The sequence below is a fragment of the Choloepus didactylus genome, chromosome 1 (assembly GCF_015220235.1).
Source record: "Choloepus didactylus isolate mChoDid1 chromosome 1, mChoDid1.pri, whole genome shotgun sequence".
NCBI classification, from domain to species: Eukaryota; Metazoa; Chordata; class Mammalia; order Pilosa; family Megalonychidae; genus Choloepus; species Choloepus didactylus.
Window position 1 is genome coordinate 89165292 of NC_051307.1, and position 25750 is coordinate 89191041.

Below are 25750 nucleotides of genomic sequence, written 5' to 3' on the forward strand. Positions count from 1 at the left end.
TATCCTCAAATCCAGTGGCTCAGTTGGTGTGGCAGTTTGAAGCTGTTATGGACCCCAGAAGAGCCATGATTTTTTTTTTAATTAAATTCAGTTTTATTGAAATATATTCACATACCATATAATCATTCATGGTGTACAATCAACTGTTCACAGTACCATCATATAGTCATGCATTCATCACCCCAATCTATTTTTGAACATTTTCCTTACATCAGAAAGAACCAGAATAAGAATAAAAAGTAAAAGTAAAAAAGAACACCCAAATCATCCCCCTCATCTTACCCTATTTTTCATTCAGTTTTTGTCCCCATTTTTCTACTCTTCCATCCATACACTAGATAAAGGAAGTGCAATCCACAAGGTTTTCACCATCACACTGCCACCCCTTGTAAGGTACATTGTTATACAATTCTCTTCAAGAGTCCAGACTACTGGGTTGGAGTTTGACAGTTTCAGGTATTTACTTCTAGCTATTCCAATACATTAAAACCTAGGAGGTGTTATCTATATAGTACATAAGAATGTCCACCGGAGTGGCCTCTAGACTCCATCTGAAATCTCTCAGCCACTGAAATTTTATTTCGTTTCACTTTGCATCCCCCTTTTGGTCAAGAAGATATTCTCAATCCCATGATGCCGGGTCCAGATTCATCCCCAGGAGTCATATCCTGCGTAGTCAGGGAGATTTACACCCCTGGGAGTCAGGTCCCACATAGCGGGAAGCAGCCATGATCTTTTAATCCAATCTTGTTGGGTGGGACCTTTTGATTACTTTGTTTCCATGGAGATGTGACCCACCCAACTATGGGTGGGAACTCTGATTATATTATTTCCATGGAGGTGTGAGCCTGCCCATTCAGGGTGGGTTTTGATGAATTTACTACAGTCCTTTAAGAGAGCTCACAGAAAGAAGCTCAGAGCAGCTGAGAGAGACATTTTGGAGAGAATCTAAGATAGATAATCCAGGGTTTGCCCCTGGGAGAAGCTAAGAGCTAAAAGACCCAGATGCTTGGAGACGCTCAGAGATGCAGAAAGAAAGATGTTTGAAAATGCTAAGCTAAGAGATGAAGCCCAGAGTTTGCCCAAGAGAAGCTAAGAGAGGACTCCCAGATGCTTAAAGACAAATGCCCCCAGGAAGACCAAGCAGAGAGTGGTTACTTCTGCAAAGATCATAAAGCAAAATGTCAAGAACTCATAACTTAATTTACTTCATTCAACATAAACTCCATCACAATTTTACAAACTCTCCTTGCCTCCCTCACTACACCATGCCAAATAACAATATAATGTTTCCAACATTTACAGCCCTAACAAATAAAACTCTAAGGTTGTTATACTTTTGGATTTCAACTAACTAGATTTTTCTAATAGTGTTTCTCAAAAGAATAAGTGTTGAAAATCTCCCACTTATAGCTGTAAAATAAATTGAGATAGTTTACCTTATTTCTCAGGTATGAGGGGTTGCTGTCTCATTCATTTGTCTTGATGGAGCTTTTACAGTGTGGGGTCAAATGGTCCTTCCAGGTTCAAAATTCGCTCCTTACAAAAAAAGTCATTATGTCTGGTCTTTAAATGTCTTTGCCAGGAGAAAGTAGTGTGAGTGGGTGGCCACGAGGCTATACGTGTTTGGCATCCTGGGGCCACTCTGGCACGAGAGGTGAGGGGTCCTGGCAGTACATGCATCCACAGCTGCCACAATGGATTTCAGTCAGAACAGCCTGTTCAGCTACATGGGGGATGTGCAGGAGCTCATCTTCATCAAGAGGCCAGTCCACCAAAGCCTCAAGACACCAGAAGAAACAGAAAGACTGACAGCTGATGAAGACCTCAGTGATACTGAAAGGGCTATTTATCTGCTCAGTGCTGGTCAAGATATCCAAGGTGTAAGTGTGATCGCAAATCTTCCATTTTGATGCAACAGAATCCTGCTGAGACACTTCAGAGAGTTTTGCCCGAAGTCAGAGAAGTCCTGCATTGTGCAGGAGTGGAAATGCAGTTAACAGCTGTGGTATCATTTTCAACCATTCTACAGGAACAATCAGTATGAATTCATGTATATGCCTATTCTTTCTTACAAGTCATTCTACTACATCTGGAGCACAGGGATGCAGGTGTCAGCAATGCATCGCTGCAAACTCTTCTATCAGTAATTGAAACATTGCCAAAAGAAATCCTAAGTCATTAGATTTTGAATCCACTTGTTTCCAAGGCACAACTTTCTCAAACAGTCCAGTCTCATTTAGTTAGTTGTAGAATTTTAGGAAAATTGACCAAAAAATTTGATGCCCATACCAGTAAAAGACAAATTCTTCCCCTTGTAAAAAAGTTTGATCTTGAATGTGCCAGCAATTAGAAAATAGTAAAAGAGAAATTCTTCCCCTTGTAAAAAAGGTCAATCTTGAATGTGTCAGCAATTAGAAAATATAGCCCAGGGCATTGGGACAGGACTTACAACAAGTGTTGCGCTCCCTGAATTTAAAGAACTCTCTAGGGATGAAGGCAGCAGTGAGCAGCTTACAGCTGTTGAAACTGGTTAATCTGCTTGACATATTTGATACAGATGACAGAAGTTAAACTATATTTCCCTTAGTGAAATCATTTTGTGAAAACTCTTTCAAAGCAGATTAATCGATTCTTATTTCCTTATCTTTCCATTTAAGAAAACCATGTCATGAACTATATGGTATATTTATTTCAGATCAACACTTAAGATTTTGAGAGTTTTATAAGGAACTCTGTATACTGGTTTGCAACAAGAAAATGGACACAATGAAACCCAGATTCCACTCCAAATGCTAGAGCAGGAGAAGAAATATATTTCAGTAAGGAAGAATTGCACTTTTAACTTTCGAGCCATGATTCTTTTTGTTGATCCTAAAAACTTCCACATAGAACTCTATTCTACATTCTTCTGCCTTTGTTATGACTCTGAAGTACCAGTCAGACACACTATTGCTATTTGCTTCTGTGAAGTACTAGATGCCCTTATAGATCATCTTCCAAAAGTTTTGGAACTTATCTCTATTGATGGAGAAAGCAGTGTTCAAGAAAATAAGTTATCAGCTTTGCCTGACTTGATTCCAGCACTCACAGCTGCTGAACAGCAGGCTGCAGTCTCTTTAAAATGGAGAATTAAATGAAAAGCTACTACAGAAACTTGCCTGTCTTCCACAAATCACATCAAGTGATCAGATTTATTATCGTTTCTTACAAAGAATGCTCATCATGAACCCTATGCATTTTTCTATATTATAATCATAACAAGAACAGACACGAGATCATTCAAAAATTAACTGAATAACTGGGCCAAGGGAAAAGTTACAGGATTAGACTTCGATTTTTGGATACCTGTGAATTTATTATAGAGATCTTCTCCAAATCATTTTCCTGTAAATATTTCTACCTACTATTGAACTGACACATGATCCAGTAGCAAAGGTGAGAATGAAACCTTGCTACCTGTTGCCCAAAGTGCAATCTATTCTGACAATTCCTGCAGATAAGCATCTACTTCAGCAGTTAGAAATAAGTGTGAGAAAACTCCTGTCAAGAAAAAGACAAACACGTTCTGGATACTTTAAAAAGAACTGTGTTAGAAATGGACAGAATGGAAATGTCTAGGGATGTTTTTCAGGAAAAGTTTTATGAGAAAAATCTGTTGGATCAAGAGAAAGAAAGAAAAGAACTACTTCTTTTGGAAATGGAACAATTAGAGAAAAAGAAGCAACAGAATGATGGAAGGCCTGAGTGATAAAATCTTTGAAAAGAAACATAGAGATTCTAAGACACCAACACCTCTGCCCAAGAGCATCCCTATTTCTGTTCGATCTTCTACTGCCACCCCATCAACAAGCAAAGAAATCAAGAAATCCAAACTGATTCGAAGCCATTTTTTTTTTAATAATCAAACTTTTCATGCAAAATATGGCAAACTAGACAAGTGCACTGGTAAAAGTTCCACGTCAGGTGTGATGGTTGGTATATATATTATGCCCCTCAGAAAAAGCCATATACTTTGATGCAATCCTGTGGAGGCAGACTGATTAATCTTTTTGATTAGGGTGTGACCTCTTGATTGGATGTTTCCATGGAGATGCAACCCACCCAACTGTGGGTAATACCATTGATTAGATTATTTCCATGGAGATAGGGACCCCACCCATTCAGGGTGGGTCTCGATTTAATCACTGTAGTCCTATTAAAAGAGCTCACAAATTCTCAGAGCAGCTGAGTATGACATTTTGGAGAGCAGCTGAGGGAGACATTTTGGAGATGGCCGACATTTTGGAGATGGCCACTGAAAGAAGACTTTTGCTTACACTTTGGAGATGCTAGCCCAGTGTTTGCTCCAGAGAAGCTAAGAGAGGAGAAAACGTCCCAAGAGCAACATTTTGAAGAAAGCACAGGAGCTGAGAGAGGAATGGAACACAACCCGGGATCAGCAGATGCCAGCCACGTGCATTCCCAGCTAACAAAGGTTTTCCGGATGCCACTGGACTTCCTTCGGTGAAGGTATACTTACGTTGATACCTTACAAAATTTGGACATTTTCATGGTCTTCAGACTGTAAATTTGTAACCAAACACCCCCTTTATAAAGGTCAATCCTTTTCTGCTATTTTGCATATCGGCAGCATTAGCAAATTGGAACATCAGGATATACACCTTCTGTCTCAGGTTTAGCAAAGACTTCTATGATTTCACCAATTGATAAATCATTCCAGACTCATAATGCTAGTAGTGCTCCGACCTCCTTTTCTCCTAATGCTCCCTTATCAAGCACCTCCCATGGCAACCAAGTTAATTCAAAGAGCAGTGGAAGCGAAGATACACAACCACAGAAAGGTTAACATCCAGAAAATCCAATCCATAAATCATCTGCTTGATGGAGACAAAATCAAGACAGCTGGAAATTATGAGATTGATGGACAAAAGCTAAAGCAATGGCCAGGGCTTTTTTTTAAATGAATGGAAAAGAGACATAATGACATCTGATGCTGTTAAATGAGATTCCCTAGGAGATATAATATATAATAATGTGGTTGCAGAATTCCAGTATTTTACAGTGAAGCATAATGAAAAACAACTTCAGTTATATGCCTAAACTACTGTTGCAGAAGAGACAAGTCTGCCATTATTTGTGCAAGGAAGCATCTATTTAATTGTTCTCATTTAGACTTTTAGCTTTTAAAGATTGCATGAAAATCCAAATTAACTGAAATTGCTTTAGCTAGATAATCATTTTGAGGGGGACTTGGGAGGTAAAGAAGATACTCCATTTTCTTAGGAATCTCCAAGCTCAGTTGAAAAGTCATACTAAAGAGGATACAAGCAACTGTTCACACTTTATCAGTACTATGATTGTGATGACAATGTGTTGCACCTGGACATTCACAAATTTAAATTTGGTAATGAAAATTATATGAAGATTTCCAATAACTTTTAGGTACAAGTACTTTAAAAATAATGGATGATTTCCATCATTTCCTAGAAAATTTATTTTGTAAATACTTCATTTACATTCCAGATTGACTTTCCATAATTTAAAATGATGAATCTAGTTTGAATCAGATGTTCTCTCAAGCTATCATGCTTAAGTTACATCAACAATATTTACTCATATTAATGCTAAATATTTCTATCAAAATTTGCCAATGTAACATATACTGTTCTTAATTTTGAAATGTCAGTTCTTCAGATACACTGTATGAAGCTATTGTGAGCTTCTCTATTTCACAATGCAGTCAGTATATAACTATATTAATATTAGAAAATATGTTTTATAAAATACACTGATGTATGATAAAGATGATTTAATTTGTGAATGAATGCAAAAAAAAAAAAATGTCTTTGTCAAAAGTGATGGACCTTTGTCCTAAGCATTTTAAGAACGATAAGGTGAAGGTAAATCCCAGGTACTTCTGTAGATGTTCTTGGGTTAAAAAAGATCAAAAATTGATGTACTAAATGTCTTTATGAATAATAGAGATTTACAGGCTTGAAATAATACATCATTTGAGATTTTATTTTAAAATACTATAGAAGAAAGAAATGCAAAGATAAAACAGACATGAAGCACATGGCAAAATGGTGACAACAGTTAAATTCAAAAAATGGGTTTACGGGGTTTATTATCTATTATTCATTTTTGTTTATGTTTGAAAACTTTCAAATTCAAGTTTACAATGAAAAATATTGTTTTATTGGTCATTCAAGAATTCTACGACAAATATGTTCATAAAATCTTGAGGAAGGTGCAATTTTAGGTAAACAAAAAAGACTAAAAATAAACAGGCCAAAATGTTAAACAGTGGTTATATCGGGATAATGGGGACCTAAGATATATCCCTATTCTTTTGTTCCACTTTTCAGTACCTCCTCCCTCCTCCACCAAAAAAACAGTACTGATTTGCTATCGGAAGTTTTCTATATAATAAGCTTTGTTAAAAAAAATAATAAAACATCATAAAGAAGTTAGTTTTAGGTTTAAAGTGAACTATTACCTTATTTTAAATACATCAATAAAGGTAAAGGATTTACCTGCTCTTCTCTTTTCTGCTTGCGTAACTGAAGTCCTTCTTCCTCTCTCCTTCTGCGCATCTCATCAGGATTCAAAGATTTATTCTTGTAACTTTTCAGGCGAAAATTCTCTTTTCCTGGGGTGGACATGATTTCTACAAAGTTAAGAGGGGGATAAACAGATGAGCTAACTATACTGAACTCTGTTATTTTAAGAGTTCAGTATTTAAAAATATACACATACCAAACCCCAACCCTATAGGGCCCAGGGAATAGTTACCTTTTTTCAACCAGCTTTACTAACACAGAAATTACATACCATACAATTTGCCCACTTAAAGCATACAATTCATTGGCTTTTAGTGTATTTAGGTATATGCAACCTCTGTCAATTTTAGAACAATTCATCACCTCAAAAAGAAACAATGTTCCCTTTACTACCACTTTTCCACCCATCTACCCCATCCCCCATCCTAAGCAACCACTTATTTACTTCCTGTCTGTATGCATTTGTCTATTCTGGACATTTCATACAAATGACATCATACAACAAGTGGTCTTTCATGTCATGATGTTTCACTTAGCATAACGTATTCAAGGTTCATCCATGTGGTAAAATGCAGCACTATTCCATTCCTTTTTCATTGCCAAGTAATATTACATCATATGGATATACCAGCATTTCCAAGGAGTAAAACTGCTGGGTCATATGGAAATTCTATCCTTAATCATTTGAGGAATTGCCAGACTGTTTTTCAAAGTGGTTGCACCATTTTACACACTAGAAGAGTTTGAGGGTTACAATCCCTTTACATCTTCATCAACTCGTGTTACTGATTTTTTTCATTCCAGCCACCCCAGAGAGTATAAACTAGTATCTCATGTTTTGATGAGCATTTCTTGGATGACTAAAAAAGCTGAACATCTTTTCTTGTGCTTATTAGCCATTTGTATATCTCACTTGGAGAAATGTCTGTTCAGATGCTTTCCCCATTTTTTTTACCTGGGTTGTCTTTTTTATTGAGTTTAGAGTTCTTTATATATTCTGGACAAAAGTCCCTCATCAAATAAATGATTTCCAAATATTTTCCCCTGTTCTGTGGGTTGTCTTTTCACTTCCTTTATAGTGTCCAATGAGGCATAAACATTTTTAGTTTTGATGAATTCTAAATTCTCTAATTTGGTTGTTGCTCATGATTTTGGTATCATATATAGAAGTTCTTTATCAAGTCCAAAACTAAGAAGATTTACCCCTATGTCTTCTTCTAACATTATTATAGGTTTAGCTCTTACATTTCAGTCTTTGATCCATTTTTCCCCACATTTTGCGTGGTATATTTAAAAACTGAAATTAAAAATTGAGTAATCTGGATTTTTCTTTTATCTTCTAAGTCTTCCTTCTGAAGAGAGTACTAAATACTGACATGTCCTAAAAAGCGATGTTTCAGTTTGCTAATGCTGCCATTAAGGAAAATACCAGAAATGGATTGGCTTTTATAAAGGAGGTTTATTTGGTTACAAAGTTACAGTCTTCAGGCCATAAAGTGTCCCAGGTAAGGCCTCAACAATAGGGTTCCTTCACTGAAGGATGGCCACTGGCATCCGGAAAACCTCTGTTAGCTCAGAAGGCACGTGGCTGGCAACCACTTGCTCCCAGGTTGCATTTCAAAATGCTATTCTCCAAAATGTTGCACGTGGCTGGCGACCGCTTGCTCTCAGGTTGCGTTTCAAAATGGTGTTCTCCAAAATCTTGCTCAAAATGGGGAGTTCTGTCCTCTCTTAGCTGCAGCTCCTCTTCAAAATGTCACTCTCAGTTGCTCTGAGGTCCTCCTGTGTGTGAATTCCTTTATACAACTCCAGTGATCCAATTAACACCCACCCCGAATGGGCGGGGTAACACCTCCATGGAAATTATCCAATCAAACATTTCACTCACAGTTGACTGAATCACATCTCCATGGAAACACTCAATCAAAGAATTCCAATCTAATCAACACTAATATGTCTGCCCCCACAAGACTGCATTAAAGAATATGGCTTTTTGGGGGGCATATAATATATACAAACCAACACAAGGGGCATATGAAAAGAGAAGACCAAAAATAAGACAAAATTAGAAAAATCTGGTCATGACTAAGGAACAAACACAGGTTCTTAATCTGGGACCAAAGGACACAGATCTGGTAGGTCTGTGAATGTCTGAAAGTATGTGCAAAGTTCTGAGTGTATTTGCGTCCATAACAATTTTGAGAAAAGGGTCCACCCCTTTTATCCGATTTTCAAAGGTCCGTGACCCAAAAAAGGGCTAATGCTTAAAATCGAAGTTCAATTAAATTACGACGTCAAGAAAAGCTATTTACATGATAAATATTTCAAGACATCAAGGACTGTGTTCCTTAAATACTTGTAGTTAAGTCCATTATAGCATCCGTCACAGGGTTCAATGTTATACAATCCCTTGTTTCATCCTGGGCTTTCCTTTTAGCAATATACACAACCCTAAACTTCCACTTTCATGCACAATCACACCCACGATTCAACACTGTTATTTACACACTGAAAAATGTGCTACCATCACCTCTATCCATTTCCAAACATTCATAATCAACCTTATTAAAAAACTCTGCAATAAAGAAACATCAGTTTCCCATTCTCTACTCTCATTCCATCTTCTGGTAACCAGTATTTTAGATATCAACTCCATGAGTATGCTCATTATATTTAGTTCATATTGCAAGATCACACAATATTTGTCCTTTTGTGTCTGGCTTATTTCACTCAACACAATGTTCTCAAAGTTCATCCACACTGTCACAGCATCAGGACTTCATTCCTTCTCACAGCTGAGTAATATTCCATTGTATGTATATACCACAATTTCTTTATCCATCCAACAGGTGATAGATACTTAGAGCACTATCATCTTTTGGCAATTTTGAATGTCACTATGAATATCCATGTGCAAACATGTTCACATCTCTGCTTTCAGTTCTTTTGGAGTTGCCAGATCATATGGTGTTCTAGTTTGCTAATGCTGCCAGAATGCAAAACACCAGAAATGGATTGGTTTTTATGAAGGGGGTTTATTTCGTTACACAGTTACAGTCTTAAGGCCATAAAGTGTCCAAGATAAGGCATCAACAATCAGGTACCTTCACTGCAGAATGGCCGATGGCATCCGGAAAACCTCTGTTAGCTGGGAAAGCACATGGCCAGTGTCTGCTCCAAGTTCTGGTTTCAAAACGGCTTTCTCCCAGGATGTTCCTCTCTAGGCTGCAGTTCCTCAAAAATGTCACTCTTAGTTGCAATTGGGAGATTTGTCCTCTCTCAGCTTCTCCGGAGCAAGAGTCTGCTTTCAACGGCCGTTTTCAAACTGCCTCTTATCTGCAGCTCCTGTGCTTCCATCAAAGTATCCCTCTTGGCTGTGGCAAGCTCACTCCTTCTGTCTGATCTTATGTAATGCACCAGTAATTTAATTCAGACCCACCCAATGGGCAGGCCAACACCTCCATGGAAATTATCCAATCAGAGTCAGCACCCACAGTTGGGTGGGGCGCATCTCCATGGAAACACTCAAAGAACTACAGTCTAATCAACACTGACCTGTCTGCCCACACAAGATTACATCAAAGATAACCGCGTTTTGGGGGACATAATACATTTAAACCGGCATATATGGTAAATCTATACTTCAGTTTCTGAGGTATTATACCAAACTGTCTTCCACAGCAGCTGCGCCATTTTATATTCCCACCAGCAGTGAATAAGCGTTCCTATTTCTCCACATCCTCTCCAACAGTCATAATTTTCTGTTTATTAGTGGCCATTCTAGTAGGTATAAAATGGTATCTCATCATGGTTTTGATTTGCATTACCCTAATAACTAGCGAAGTTGAGCATCTTTCCATGTGCTTTTTAGCCATTTTTATTTTCTCTCCAGAAAAATGTCTGCTCATGTCTTTGCCTATTTTTAAATTGGGTTGTCTTTCTATTATGGAGTTGTAGGATTTCTTTATATATTCCAGATATTAAACCCTTATTGGATGTTTTCCAAATATTTTCTCCAATTGGGTAGGCTGCCTTTTCTTTTTCTTGACCAAGTCCTTTGAAGAACAAAAGTGTTTAATTTTGCAGAGGTCCCATTTATGTATTTTTTTTTTTTTTCTTTCATGGCTTGTGCTGTGGGGTAAGGTCAAATGAGCCACCTCCTACTAAAGACCTTGAAGAGGCTTCCCTACATTTTCTTCTAGGAGTTTTAAGGTCTAGGCTCTTATATTTAGGTTTTTTATTCACTCTGAGTTAATTTTTATATAAGGTATGAGATACAAGCCCTCTTTCATTCTTTTCCATATGGCTAGCCAGTTCTGCCAACAGCATTTGTTGAAAAGACTATTCTGTCCAGGTAGAGTGGACTTGGCAGCCTTATCAAAAATTAACTGACCATAGATGTGACGGTCTATTACTGTACTCTCAATTCAATTCCTTTGGTTGGTATATCTATCTATACGCCAGTATCATACTGTTTTAACCACTGCAGCTTTGAATATGCTTTAAAGACAGGAAGTGTGAGTCTTCCAACTTTGTTGTACTTTTCAAGATATTTTTGGCTATTCCGGATCCCTTACCCTTTCAAATCAATTTGATAACTGGCTTTTCCATTTCTTCCAAATAGGCTATTGGAATTTTGATTGGGACTGCGTTGAATCTGTAAGTCAATTTCGATAGAACGGACATCTTAACAACATTTAGCCTTCCAATCCAGGAACACAAATTATCCTTCATTTATTTAGGTCTTCTTTGATTCCTTTTAGCAATATTTTACAGTTTTGTGTGTACAGGTTCTTTACATCCTTGGTGAGTTTTTTCCCTAGATATTTCATTCTTTTAGTTACTTTTGCAAATGGAATTTTTTCTTGAATACACCCTCCCCCACCTTACCCCCCCAGATTGTTCATTATTTGAGTACAGAAACACTACTGGTTGTTGCATGTTGATCTTGTATGCTGCCACTTTGTTGAACTCATTTATTAGCTCAGTAGCTTTGTTGTAGGTTTGGGAGACCTTCTAAATATAGGATCGTGTCATCTGCAAAGAGTGAAAGTTTTACTTTTCCCTTTCAGATATGGATGACTTTTACTTCTTTTTCTTGCCTAATTGTTCTAGCTAAAAGTTCTAACAAAATGTTGAATAACAGTGGTGACAGTGGGCATCTTGTTAGCTATGAGTGGTTCATATATGCCCTGTATCATGTTAAGAAGTTTCCTTCTATTCCTGTTTGTCTTTATCAATCAAGAAAGGATGCTGAATTTTGTCAAATGCCTTTTCTCCATTGATAGAGATGATGATGTCATTTTTCCCCTTTGATTTTTTAACATGGTATATTATATTAATTGATTCTCTTCTGTTGAACCACCCTTGCATACCTGGAATAAAACCCACTTGATCATGGTGCATAATTATTTTAATATACTGTTGTATTCAATCTGCAAATATTGTGACAAGGATTTCTGCATCTATATTCATTAGAGAGATAGGTCTGTAATTTTTTTTTCTTGTAATATTTTTATCTGCCTTTGGTATTAGGGTGATGTTGGCTTCACAGACTGAGGTAGGTAGTGTTTCCCCTCTTCGATTTTCTGGAAGTCTGAGCAGGACTCTATTAATTTTCCTTGGAATGACTGGCAGAATTCACCTGTGAAGCCAACTGGTCCTGTGCTTTTCTTTGGGAGGTTTTTGATGACTGATTCAATCTCAATGATTGTTTTTTTGAGGTCATCTATTACTTTTTGCATCAGTGTTAAGTCATTCATGTGTTTCTAAGAAAGTGTCTATTTAAGCTGTCTAATTTGTTGGCATACAGTTGTTCATAGTATCTTCTTATGCTCTTTATTTCTATGGGGTCAGTGGTAATGAATTTTGTCAAATGCCTTTTCTCCATTGATAGAGATGATGATGTCATTTCTGATTTTATTTATTTGCATTGTCTTTTTTGCTTTGTCAGTCTAAGGGTTTGCCAATCTTCTCAAACAACCAACTTTCGTTTTGTTGAGTCTTCCTATTGTTTTTTGGTTCTCAACTTTATTTATTTATGCTCTTATCTTTGTTATTTCTTCCCTTCTGCTTGCTTTGAGATAGCGGCTATTCTCTAGTTACTCCAGGTATTCAGTAAGGTCTATGATTTTAGCCCTTTCTTCCTTTTTAACGTAGGCATTTAAGGCTATAAGTTTCCCCCTCAGCGCTGCCTTCGCTGCATCCCATAAGTTTTGATACGTTGTGTTCTTGTTTTCATTCACCTTTAGATACTTACTGATGTCTCCTGCAATTTCTTCTTTGACTCATTGATTGTTTACAAGTATGTTGTTTAACTTCCATACAGTTGTGAATTTTCCAGTTCTCTGTCTATGGTTGATTTCCACCCTCAATCCATTATGATCAGAGTAAGTGTTGTGTATAATTTCAATCTTTTTAAACTTACTAAGACCTGTTTTATGATCCAACATGTGGTCTATGCCGGATAATAATCCATGGGCACTTGAAAAGAATGTATATCCTGCTGCTTTCGGGTGCAATGTTCTGTATATGTCTGTTAGGTGTAATTCATTTATCACATTATCCAAGTTCTCCATTTCCTTGATCCCGTGTAGATGTTCTCTCTGTTGATAAGAGTGGTGCATTGAAATTTCCAACTATTATTGTAGAGATGTCTATTTCTCCCCACAGTGTTGCCAGGGTTTGCCTCATGTATTTTGGGGCACCCTGGTTTGGTGCGTATATACTTAAGTTTGCTATTTCTTCTTTGTTGGACTGCCCCTTTTATTAATATATAATGCTCTTATTTGTCTCTCGTAACAGTTTTGCATTTAAAGCCTATTTATTCTGATATTAGGTCTAATTTGATTACTGTTTGCATAGAATATCTTTTTCCAGCCTTTCACTTACACCTATTTGTATCTTTGACCCAAATTTTTGGATACAGTGTATGGATCATTTTTTTTTTTAATCCATTTTGCCAATTTGTGTCTTTTGATTGGGGAATTTAATCCACTAACATTCAATGTCATTACTGGAAACGCAGTACTTACTTCAATCATTTTATACTTTGGTTTTACACATCATATCTTATGTTTTCCCTCTTTTTTTTTTCCTTTTTAGTTACTGTTCTAGTTTGCTAATGCTGCTGGAATGCAAAACACCAGAGATGGATTGGCTTTTATAAAAGGGGGTTTATTTGGTTACACAGTTACAGTCTTAAGGCCATAAACTGTCCAAGATAAGGCATCAACAATCAGGTACCTTCACTGCAGAATGGCCGATGGCATCCGGAAAACCTCTGTTAGCTGGGAAGGCACATGGCCAGTGTCTGCTCCAAGTTCTGGTTTCAAAACGGCTTTCTCCCAGGACGTTCCTCTCTAGGCTGCAGTTCCTCAAAAATGTCACTCTTAGTTGCAATTGGGAGATTTGTCCTCTCAGCTTCTCCGGAGCAAGAGTCTGCTTTCAACGGCCGTTTTCAAACTGCCTCTTATCTGCAGCTCCTGTGCTTCCATCAAAGTGTCCCTCTTGGCTGTGGCAAGCTCACTCCTTCTGTCTGATCTTATGTAGTGCACCAGTAATTTAATTCAGACCCACCCAATGGGCAGGCCAACACCTCCATGGAAATTATCCAATCAGAGTCATCACCCACAGTTGGGTGGGGCACATCTCCATGGAAACACTCAAAGAATTACAATCTAATTAACACTGATAGGTCTGCCCACACAAGATTACATCAAAGATAACGGCATTTGGAGAGACATAATACATTCAAACTGGCACAGTTACCCTTACTGATAATTCTCATTTCTACATTCTCCTCCAAGCCTTTCTCTCCTGTGTTTTCTTTTTAGCCTGCAGAATTCCGTTTAGTATTTCTACTAGGGCAGGTCTCTTTTTAACAAAATCCCTCAGCTTCTGTTTATTTGTGAGTATTTTAAACTCACCCTCATTTCTGAAGGACAGTTTTGCCAGATAAAGAATTCTTGGCTGGCAATTTTTCTCTTTCATTATCTTAAATATATCATACCATTTGATCCATTTTTAGTTAATTTTTGGATTTGGTGTATGTTAGGGGTCCAATTTCATTCTTTCAAATGTGACTATTCTTGTCCCAACACCATTTGCTGAAAACATAATTCCTTCCCATTGATTGGTCCTGGCACTCTTGCTGAAAATCAATTGACCATAAACATGGCTTCACTTCTGGACTCTCAATTTTATTCCATTGATCTGTATGTCTATCCTTATTCCAATAATACAGTGTCTTGATTACTGATGCTTTGTACTAAGTTTTGAAATCTAGAATTTTGAGTCCACCTACTTTATTCTTTTACAAGATTGTTTTGGCTATTCTGGAGCCCTTGCAATTTGATTCGAACTTCAGAATAAGTCTGTAAATTTCTACACAGAAGTCAGATGGGATTCCACAACGGATTAGGTTGAATCTGTAGAATTTATTTGCAAACTTAACATTAAGTCCTCTGAACTATGAATCTGGGATGTTACTGCATTTACTAGATCTTCTTTAATTTCTTTCAACAATGTTATAGTTTTTAGGGTATAACTTTTACATTCCTAAATTATTAATTTATTCCTAAGTATTTTACTCTGTTCCAGTCCCTGCTTTCAATTCTTTTGAGTATATATCTGGAAGTGAGATTGCCAGGTCGTATGGTAATTCTATACCTAACTTTCTTATCAACTACCAGTCTTCCACAGCAGCTGCACCATTTTACACTTCCACCAGCAATGAATGAATATTCCTATTTCTCCACATTTTAACACTTGTAATTTTCTGGTTTCTTATAGTAGTCATTCTAGTGGCTTTGAAATTGTCTCTCATGGGTCTGAATTGTATTTTCCTAACAGCTAATGATGTTGAGCATCTTTTCATGTACATTTCTGCCATCTGTATATCTTCTTTGGAGAAATATCTATTCAAGCATTTTGCCCATTTTTTCACTAGCTTGTTTGAGTTACTGAAGGATTTCTTTAAATACTCTAGATATTAAACTATTATCAGATATGTGGTTTCAAACATGTTCTCCCTTTGTGTAGGATGTCGTTTTACCTTCATGACAAAGTCCTTTGAGGCACAAAGTTTTTCATTTTGATGAGGTTCCATTTACCTATTATCTACTTTTTTCCTTTCGTTGCTTGTGATTTCAGTATAAAGTCTAAGAAACCATTCCCTAACATGAGGTCCTAAAGATGCTTCCCTACATTTTCTTCCAGGAGTGTTATAATTGTTGTTCTTACATTTATGTCTTTGGTCCATTTTTTGTATCTGGTGAGAGGCAGGGTTTCACCTTCACACTTTTGCAAATTGACATATCCAGTTTTGCCAGCCTCATTTCCCGAAGAGACTATTCTTCCTTTGCATGGCTTTTGCCAAAATTCAGTTGGCCATAAATGTAACGGTTGGTTTCTGAGCTCTCAATTCAATTCCATTGGTCTCTATGTCGGCCTTTTGCCAGTACGATGCTGTTTTGTTACAGTGGCTTTGTATTAAGTTTTAAGATTGAGAAGTACAGGTCCTCTCACTTTGTTTTTCTTTTTCAAGATGGGTTTGGCTTTCAGGTCCTTTATCATTCCATATAAATTTGATGGCTAACTTTTCCATTTCTGCAAAGAAGTTTATTGGGATTGCACTGAATCTACAAATTCCTTTGGGTAGAACTGCCAATCTGTGGGATTTTCATAATGTCCTTTATAGGCTGAGGAAACTGCCTTCTTTTCCTTTTGTTGAGTCTTTTCATCATGAAAGGTCTTGCATTTTGTCAAATGTTTTTCTGAGTTTACTGCTATGTCATGTGATTTTTGTTTTTTACGTACTAATATGATGTACTACATTAATTGATTTTTGGGTATTGTGCCAACCTTGCATTCCTGGAGTAAATTTCTCTTGTTCATGGTACATAACTCTTTTTACATATTGCTGGATTCAGTATGCTAGTATTTTGTTGAGGAGTTTTACATCCATAGTCATAAGAAATACTAGTCTGTGGTTTTCTTATTGACTACAAAAAGAAAAGGCTAATTTTACAGGGGGGAAGCCTGGCAGATACTACCTTAACTAAGTGGTCAGAGTTGCCATCAACAGTAATAGGATAAATGGACATCCAGATGTAATGCACTGAGAAGTACATATCATCACTGGTGCAGTACATCTGTCAAAGCTGCATGACCTAAATCTCATAGTGAAGAAACACAAAATGAACCCAACTTGAGGGATATTCTAAAAGAAAATTGGCCTCTCAACTTTCTAAATGCCTAGGACACGAAAGACAAAGAAAGTGAGGAACCATTCTAGATTAAAGGAGACTAAAGAGACCTAGGAACCAAGTACAACACATGAACAGAGAATTTCTTCTGCTATAAAACACATTATTGGACCAATTATCAAAATTTGAATAAGGTCTGCAAGTTATAGTAGTATACATTATTGCTAATTTCCTGATTTTGAAAACTGCAATGTAAGTATGTGACAGAATCTTATTATATGTAGGAAATAAACCCTGAAGTAATTAGAGGTAAAAATTAATCATGTCTGCAACTTACAGGCAAGTCAGAAAGAGAAAAAGAGTGAAGAGGTAAAAAGTAAAATGTAAACAGTTGGGGAATGTGGATAAAGGGTATACAGAAGATCTTTGTACTCTTCTTGAAACTTTTCTGTAAGTTTGAAATTATTTCAAAATTTAAAAAAAATTCTAGAAAGAAAGACAGGTTTACACAAAAATTAACTACTCACTTCTTTTTATTAAAGTGCCATAGGAAGAATGTCCAGAAGAGGCCTGGCCTTGAAGCCCTGTTTTCAAATTTACATCTCAGCAGGATAATGTAGGGCAGATATTAGACTTCTATGAGTCTCAGTTTCCTCCTTTGCACAATAGAGATAATACTAACTCTTAAGGTGAAGAAAAGTAACATGTGAAAGCATAGTTCCCACTGCCTGGTCCATATATAGCACACACCTGATGTTTGTGTAATGAAGAAATGGCTATATTTAGCTCTAAGGGTTCAAAATAAGATCTCTTCTGACTAAGGTGATCAGGGATGGCTTCACAGAGGAGATGGTATTTCAGCTAGATTGTGAAGGATAGATAGTATTTCAGCAGTTGAGGTTGAAAGAAAGATTCACAAAGCAAAGAGTACATAAGTGAGAAAGTGCAACTGAAGAATAGCAGTAGGCCCACTATTATTAGAGCAGTCATTCCTTAACAGGAATAGGCCGACTTGAGATGTGCCAAGGGAAATCGTGGTTTTCTTTTTCTTTCTTATTTCATTAAGTTGTATCACAAATGCCTCCAAAGCTCAAACTACTTCTACCATCCATACAGTTCCCTTGTGCCTTGAAATATTTTTCCTTCTAAATTACAAGAAGCTCACAATTTCAAAACAAAATCCAAACAATATAGAAGGGTATAAACAAAAAAATTTAAAGTATACCTCCCCTGGTTTGTTCCTCCCCTGGTTTTCAAAGGTAACCATCACCCCATACAGCAAATGTTAAAGAAGCTGAAAAAGAGATCGGACTTCAATTAGAGATATGAACAAAACGGACTCCGTAGGTCTAAGGCAAATCAGACTAAAGGGTAAAGGATGATAGTAACCGTGTTTTTTTTATAATTGTAGAATATAACATATATACATAGAAGTGATAACTTTCCAAGTGTAATTAAACAAGTAGTTAAAGAGCAAATTTCAAAAAATATTATGGGTTAGAGCTCCGCAGTTTCAGTTCTTTCCTTACTTTTAAATACAACATATATGCAAAAAAATTAATACATCTCAAAGTATGATTTAACAAGTAGCTACTGAACAAATTTCAAAGGATGCTATGGGTTACAGTTCCACCATTTCAATTCTTTCCTTCTAGCTATTCTAGCACCCTAGCAACTAAGAGAAAGAAAATTATGTAGAGATTCAGTATTCATAATCCCTTGTTAAATTTCAGCTTGCCTATTGCTAAGCTGTGTTTTAAAACTTCAACTTCTGTGTGAGACCAAAGGAAGAGATGTTTATTTGGTGGGAAAAATCTGTATTTTCCGTAGCATACTATATAATTTACCTTGTATGGTCAGTTTATTCAAACACCACAATTACATGGCAACTTGAATAGGGAGCAAGATCCGGTTTGTTTGTACAGGTTAGTATGAAGCCCCAATACATCCCAAAGTAATTTGGGCAGAGTATAAAAAAGTATTTGAAAACCCCCTTGAGAGACTGAAGAAAAATATGAAAATATCTAATTTACCTACCTGGGGAATTCCTTATATTCCTGCAAACATTGGGGACTATCAATTTAGTAGGCCGAACCCTCAATCTTGGGGCTTGCCCTTATGAAGCTTGTTACTGCAAAGGAGATGCTAACTCTACTTACAATTGCCCTAAGAGTCACCCCCAAAGAACCTCTTTTGTTGCTCCAATGTGTCCTCTCTCTCTAAGCCAACCTGGCAGATGAATTCACTACCCTCCCCGCTACCTGGGACATGACTACCGGGGATGAGTCTGGACCTGGCATAGTGGGACTGAGAAAGCCTTCTTGACCAAAAGGGAGAAGAGAAATGAAAAAAAGGAAAGTTTCAGTAGCTGAGAGATTTCAAATGGAGTCAAGAGGTCATTCTGGAGGTTACTGTTCTGCATTATATAGATATCTCTTTTTAGTTTTTAGTGTATTAGAATAGTTAAAAGAAAATACCTGACACTGCTGAACTGCAATCCAATAGCCTTGATTCTGGAAGACAAGTGTACAACTATATAGCTTATATAGTATGGCCATGTGATTGTAAAAACCTTGTGGCTCACACTCCTTTTATCCAGTGTATGGACAGATGAGTAGAAAAATAGGGACAAAAAAGTAAATGAGTAATAGGGGGCAATGGGGGGTGGGACGTTTTGGATGTTCTTTTTTTTACCATTATTTTTATTCCTATTTATATTACTTTTTTTGGAGTAATGAAAATGTTCAAAAATTGGTTGTGGTAATAAATGCACAAATATATGATGACACTGTGAACAACTGTACACTTTGGATGACTGTATGGTATGTGACTATATCTCAATAAAATTGTGGGTAAAAAAAGGTAACCATCAAGTTCTCTACATATCCTTTCAAAAATTGTTTACGGAAGTATATGTGTATCCTTATGTTTTTATTAGACACTGACGGGATAATCATACATGCAGTTCTGCATTTTGCTTCAACTTTAAATAAGTTTCTGTATCACTGCCTACAGAGCTAAATCATGTTTTGACTAGTATTAAAGTATGTATACCACAATAATCAGACCTCACAGACAATTAAACCTCTCTCCAATTTTCTATTAGGAGAATGTTGCAATATTTTTTTCAAGTACATATGCATTTTTGTGCAATTATAGCCACAAATGAATTCATACAGGGGAACCTCAAGGTCAAAAGGCAAAAAAATTTAAAACTTTTATATTGTCAAACTACCCTCTAAAATGTTAAACCAACATACCAGTGAATGAGTATACCAGTTTCTCTCCCCATTCTAACACAGGGCTTATCATCAAACTTTTCCGTATTTGATAACATGTTGTGGGGGGAAAAAGATTTCTCACTGTTTTGGAAGGCATTTTTAAATTAAGTAAGAAGTTCAGCATCTTTTTCTAACTTTATCAGGCATTTGTACTTTTCTTTCAACATCCTTTTAATTTTCTAGTTCAATTTTTCTATTGGGTTTTTCTGTCTTATTGACTTCTAAGAGCTCTTTGTATAATAAAGCCATTTATATTTTAAAACTTTTCACCTCTTGACTTTTATTTATGATTATTCCCTGGTTAACAAAGGTTTTAAATATTTGCATTGTCAAAATAATCAATGCTTTTCTGAATGCATTCTGGGTTTTGAATCATGCCTATATGTGCCAGTTTGATGTATTATGTCCCCCAAAACGCCATTATCTCTGATGTAATCTTGTGTGGGCAGACATACCAGTGTTGATTACATTGTAATTCTGAGAGTTTCCGGGAGAAGCGATCACCCAACTGTGGGTGATGACTCTGAATGGATAGTTTCCGTGGAGGTGCAGCCCCACCCATTCAGTATGGGCCTTGATTAGTTTACTAGAGCACTACATAAGCTCAGACAGAAGGAACGAGCTTGTTACAGCCAAAAGGGACACTTTGAAGAATGCACATGAGCTGAGAGAGGAGCTGCAGAAGAGAGACAGTTGAAGACGGCCGTTGAAAGCAGACTATTGCTCCAGAGAAGCTAAGAGAAGACAAATGCCCCAAGAAAAACTGAGACTGACATCTTGAAGAGAAGCTGTGTCCTAGAGAGAAATGTCCTGGGAGAAAGCCATTTTGAAGCCAGAACTTGGAGCAGATGCCAGCCATGTGCCTTCCCAGCTAACAGAGGTTTTCCAGGCGCCACTGGCCATCCTTCAGTGAAGGTACTCTACTGATGCATTACCTTGGACACTTTATGGCCTTAAGACTGTAACTGTGTAACCAAAAAAAACCCCTTCATAAAAGCCAATCCATTTCTGGTGTTTTGCAATCTGGCAGCACTGCCAAACCAGAACACTACAAAAGCCTTCTCTAATCAAAGATTTAAAAAAAAACAAAGCAAACAATTTTCAACTAGTTATTTTACGGTTTTACTTTTGTTTCAGTCTTTGATCCATCTAGAACGTATACTGATGGAAAGAGGGAAGTAAGAATGTTTAATTTCCTCTTCAAATGACTAGTCATTATCCATCTTTTCACACTGCTCTGATATGCCACCAATATATACGAAATTGCCAAGAGTCCCCTGAGACCTTTAGGGGGGTCAAGACATCAAAACTGTCTTCATATTATTATTTCACATGTTCACTCTCTCATAGTTTTTCAGGGGCTCAAGAAACATGGATGGCATCATCACTCTGATTCCTAACGGAATGTGTGCTCATGTTTCTAATGTAGTAAATATTGATAGATATGCATATAAACAAAAGGCCTTTGGAATCCTCAATAATTTAGCAGTGTAAAGAAGGTATGAGAACAAAACATTTGAGAACCATTGGTCTACATAGCTTTTTGTCTTGTTGAGTAAAAAATAATAATAATAATAATCCTTTGACACTAACACAGCATTCAATTCATAGTTTAAGGAGATTTAATATCTTTACAATACTATGTTTCCTTAGTCAAGAATTAAATATGTACTTCCATTTACCTATTTTGTTGCAATGATAAATGTGAACTTTCCTACCGTTATATTCTAATTGGTTACTGTCTATTTATAGGAAAATTGCTTATTACCATATACTAGTTTTTTAAACCAGTCATTGCATTAAACTAGCTACTGAAAGTTTCTAACACTTTCAGTTGACATCTTGGTATTTAACATCACCAAAAAAACTGCAATTTTTGCCTTCTCCATTCTAATGTTTGTATCCTATTTCATTTCCCTTCTTAAGCTATAAACTAGTACTTCCAGAACAATGTTAACTAACAAAAGAGCTGATATTTTTTTCTCATTTCTGATCTTGATTTATGTGTAGTGTTTTACATTAAACATGGTACTGGCTCTTTTTTTAAGTTCAGGTTTACTGAAATATAATTTACAAATGTAAAATTGACCATTTTCAAGTTCTTTAAATTTTGACAAACATATACAGTCATATCAACACTGCCACAATTAAGATATAGAACGTTTCATCACTCCCAAAAGTTCTGTCAGGTCCCTTTCTAGTAAATCCACACCCCCCAACCCAGGCAACCACTGACTTGTTTTCTGTCCCTACAGTCTTGCATTTTCCAGAATGTCAAATGAATGGAACTATACAGTATGTAGCTTTTTTGAGTATGGCTTCCTTCACTTAGCTTATTACATTTGAGACACATACATAATGTTGTATTTATCAGTAATTCATTCCTTTTATTGCTGAATTCTACTGTATAGTACAGTTTTTCTACAGTTTGTTCTATTCACCAGTCAATGGGCATTCATGTGGGCCATTATGAAAAAGCCTATAAATACACAGTTTTTGTGTAGATGAATGTTTTCCTTTCTCTTGGGTAAATACCTACGAGGGAAACTACTGAGTTACATGGTAGGTATATGTTTCCCTTTATAAGAAACTGCCAAATGATTTTCAAAAGTAGTTGTATCTTCATGCATTCTTACCAGCAATGTATAGAACTCTAGCTGTGTCAACAGCTATTGTTTTGAAATACCTTATTTTACCAGTTTTAAAAATCTGAAATGTGTATTGTATTATATCAGTTTTTTTGGCAGTTACTGAAACTTTCATTGTTTTTCTCCTTTGATCTATTAAATACGGTGAATTCTATTAATATACTTCTTAATACTGATTGAGCCTTGATTCTTGGGATAAACATACTTGATTATGGTATAGCATCCTTTTAAAAATTCTATCTGCTAATGTTTTCTTAAAAATTTCTTAAAGATTTTCTCATAAACAAGAATAGTTTCCCCTTCGTGGGTAGTGTAATATTTGTCACACTGGAGAACTTTTTGAAAAACATATGCTTCAACTGTTCTTCCAAAAAACATCTGAGTATCTGATGTAACGCAGATACCAGGTCTCTCTCTTTTTCAAAATATTCCCCAGTGAACTGATATGTATCTGCAGCTGAAAAGAATTATAATGGAGCAAAAGTTTTGTTGGAAAACAATACAAAATACAGCTGAAAATGTACACTGGACTGAAAACAGATTTTATAGCAGAGAAAAGAATTTCTATAAAAATTTATTAGAAGAGGAATAACAAAATAATAGCAGAAAATTAGTTCATCCTAAGCAAATATTTTTAGGAATCACCTAAGCAATTAACTATAACTTTTAAGTTATTGCCAACAATTTTTCAACTTATCCTCTCAGAAACCAGAAGCCTTTAAAATTAAAGCCATTATTTAAAAAAAAAATTAAAAAAAAATCAAAGCCATTATGCCTAATCCTCTTGTTTTATGGAGAAACAAAAGTTAAAAAAAAAAGCAATAAACTTAAAAGCAAGATGCAAAACTACTGGTACTACAATAGAAATGCAGTATATTCTTCCAAAAGGAGATCTTCCATTTTCAACTTCATTTCCAGTTAGTTATCAAAACTTACTTGCTTGCCTACCCAAAGTGTTTAATTTTGTTCCTATCTATTCCCACTACCGACAGTCTGAATTCAAGTTCTTATCATCTTATATCTAGATAACTACAACAGTTCTAAATCATCTTTCCTAACCCCAGACTCTGCTCTACAAATCATCCTTTACACAGCCCTCAGATTAATCTCAATACCTTTTTCACTGTATTACTTCAGTGCTTAAGGATCCACAGTGAGTCTCTACCTCTTCTCAGATCAACTTTGAACTTCTTGGTCCTACAAGATCCTTTTCTTGATTCACTCAGTACTTTTTTGTCCATTCTCCACCATCTATACTTCAAATGCACTGAGGTTAGCTGATTTTATATTATAATATTCAAGACTGTGACTATTCACAGTGTGTTGAGTCAGCCCACCCAGTCAGTAAACGGCAAATATATTCTATACACTTAACATCCACAATACTCTGTGGAATATCATAAAATGTTTAACATACTTAATTCTATTATATAGATCAGGGAAAATTATATTTGATAACATATTATATACCTCATATATTTTAAAAAAACACACAAGAAAATATGAGTTCAAAATAACCAACTTATAGATTTAAGTATAAATGCTATTTTCAAGCTTATTTGTAAAAATTAATTATTAATTTTTATTATTTGCTTTCAATCAAGTGGGGGCAGGTCCCTTATACGATTTTAACATATTATGGAAGAAAAAAGAAATTGAAAATACTCTACCCATTTTTCCCTGTACAATGATTAAAGATTATCTTTATTTTAGTGGCAGCACCCCAGTGTTCAAAGGAGGCAAAGTTTGAAAACCCCTGCAAATAAGCCTCTCCTGTGAGAAGTCAGTGTTGCAGACATATGATTCTGTGCTCATCATTATTACGCTGTATAGCTCTAGCCCCACTGACCCAACAGAAATCCATATTTTCTTAATAAATAAAACTTGGTCCTAAATATGAGGTTTCCTGGACTTCTTTCCCAGCCAGCTTCAGATCTTTTCCCATTGAGAAGCTTCCTATAACATTTGACCTGAAAATTCTGACTCCATCTTCCAGTATATATGGGTTCCGAACCTGGGTGGTTCCGCAAAACCATTCTCAATATCCAAACATTTAAAAGAAAATATTAGAGGATGGAAGAAGACGGCAGCATAGAGAGGAGTGGAAGCTAGTTTGTCCCCCAGGAACAACTAATAAACAACCAGTAACAACTAGTAAATAATCTGGAATAACCGCACAGGGACAAACGTGACTATCCACTCATCATACACCAACCTTGAATTGGGAGGAATGCCCGAGATCGCAACATAAAATCTGTAAGTAAAAACTGTGGATCCGAGCCGAGAGCTCCCATCCCCCCACGGCCCGAAATGCAAAGCCTCCTGGTGCTAGAGAGCAGCTGAGCTCCAACTGGGGTTTTAATTAACAAAAGTGGACTGCTCAATATAAGATACAAATCCCCAACAAGCAGACAAAGGCTTCTGGTGATGACTGACCTTGGAGAAACAGAGTGTAGCCACGGGCTGGCCCTGAAAGGGGCTTTCTGTCCCTGTTTCGGTTCAGTGGAGAAAGCCTCAGCCATTTTCAGTTCCTAGAGCTCTGGCCCAAACAGGGGTGGAGATAGCACAGGCAGAGAGACTATTCAAATGTAAATGACCTCTCCCTAAGAGGAAAGAGGTGGTGCCATGCTCTACCACCCGCCTTCCATACATAACCAGACCCCAGAGCGTGGGGGAAAACAGCCACGGGTGACACCTCCTTACACCAGTCAGGAGTGACAGGCTGACAGGCGCCACCTGCTGGGCAGAAAAGCACAGTGATTTGAGGCCTTACAGGGTGTGGCAACCCATGGCCTGAGCAAAACAGGCCTGCAGATCTTTGGTGCACAGCAGTCTGTGTGACATAGGCAGCTAAATGTTTAACCTATTGTCTTTCTAAGCCAGTAAAGAGAAAAAGGGTAAACTGACCTTAAAATGTAACTTTATGTGAAACAAGCAGGAAGTGAGAGACTCTTAATATCACAAAAAGAGCAAAATGTAATTGTTCAAGTGTTATTCTAGTCCTTCCTGCACCACCTCTCAGGTCAGAGTGACCTGTTCCCACGTCT

The 25750-nt window shown here is 36.7% G+C and overlaps 1 protein-coding gene and 1 pseudogene across 2 annotated transcripts in view; one reads left to right on the forward strand and one right to left on the reverse strand.

The window, feature by feature from the left end:
* The window catches only part of KPNA1 (karyopherin subunit alpha 1), a 125740-nt gene that overhangs the window by 89004 nt on the left and 10986 nt on the right, over window positions 1–25750 (reverse strand). Inside the window, exons 2-3 of one of the 2 annotated variants that reach the window (XM_037836804.1) lie at window positions 18000–18068; window positions 6540–6673 (exon numbers count right to left, since the gene is read on the reverse strand). In XM_037836804.1, the coding sequence (XP_037692732.1) occupies window positions 6540–6668 (129 nt within the window). In that variant the 5' untranslated portion in view covers window positions 6669–6673; window positions 18000–18068. The remainder of the gene's footprint in view (window positions 1–6539; window positions 6674–17999; window positions 18069–25750) is intronic. The other variant, XM_037836797.1, reaches the window with a different exon arrangement.
* Window positions 1698–4872, forward strand: LOC119534449 (annotated as a pseudogene).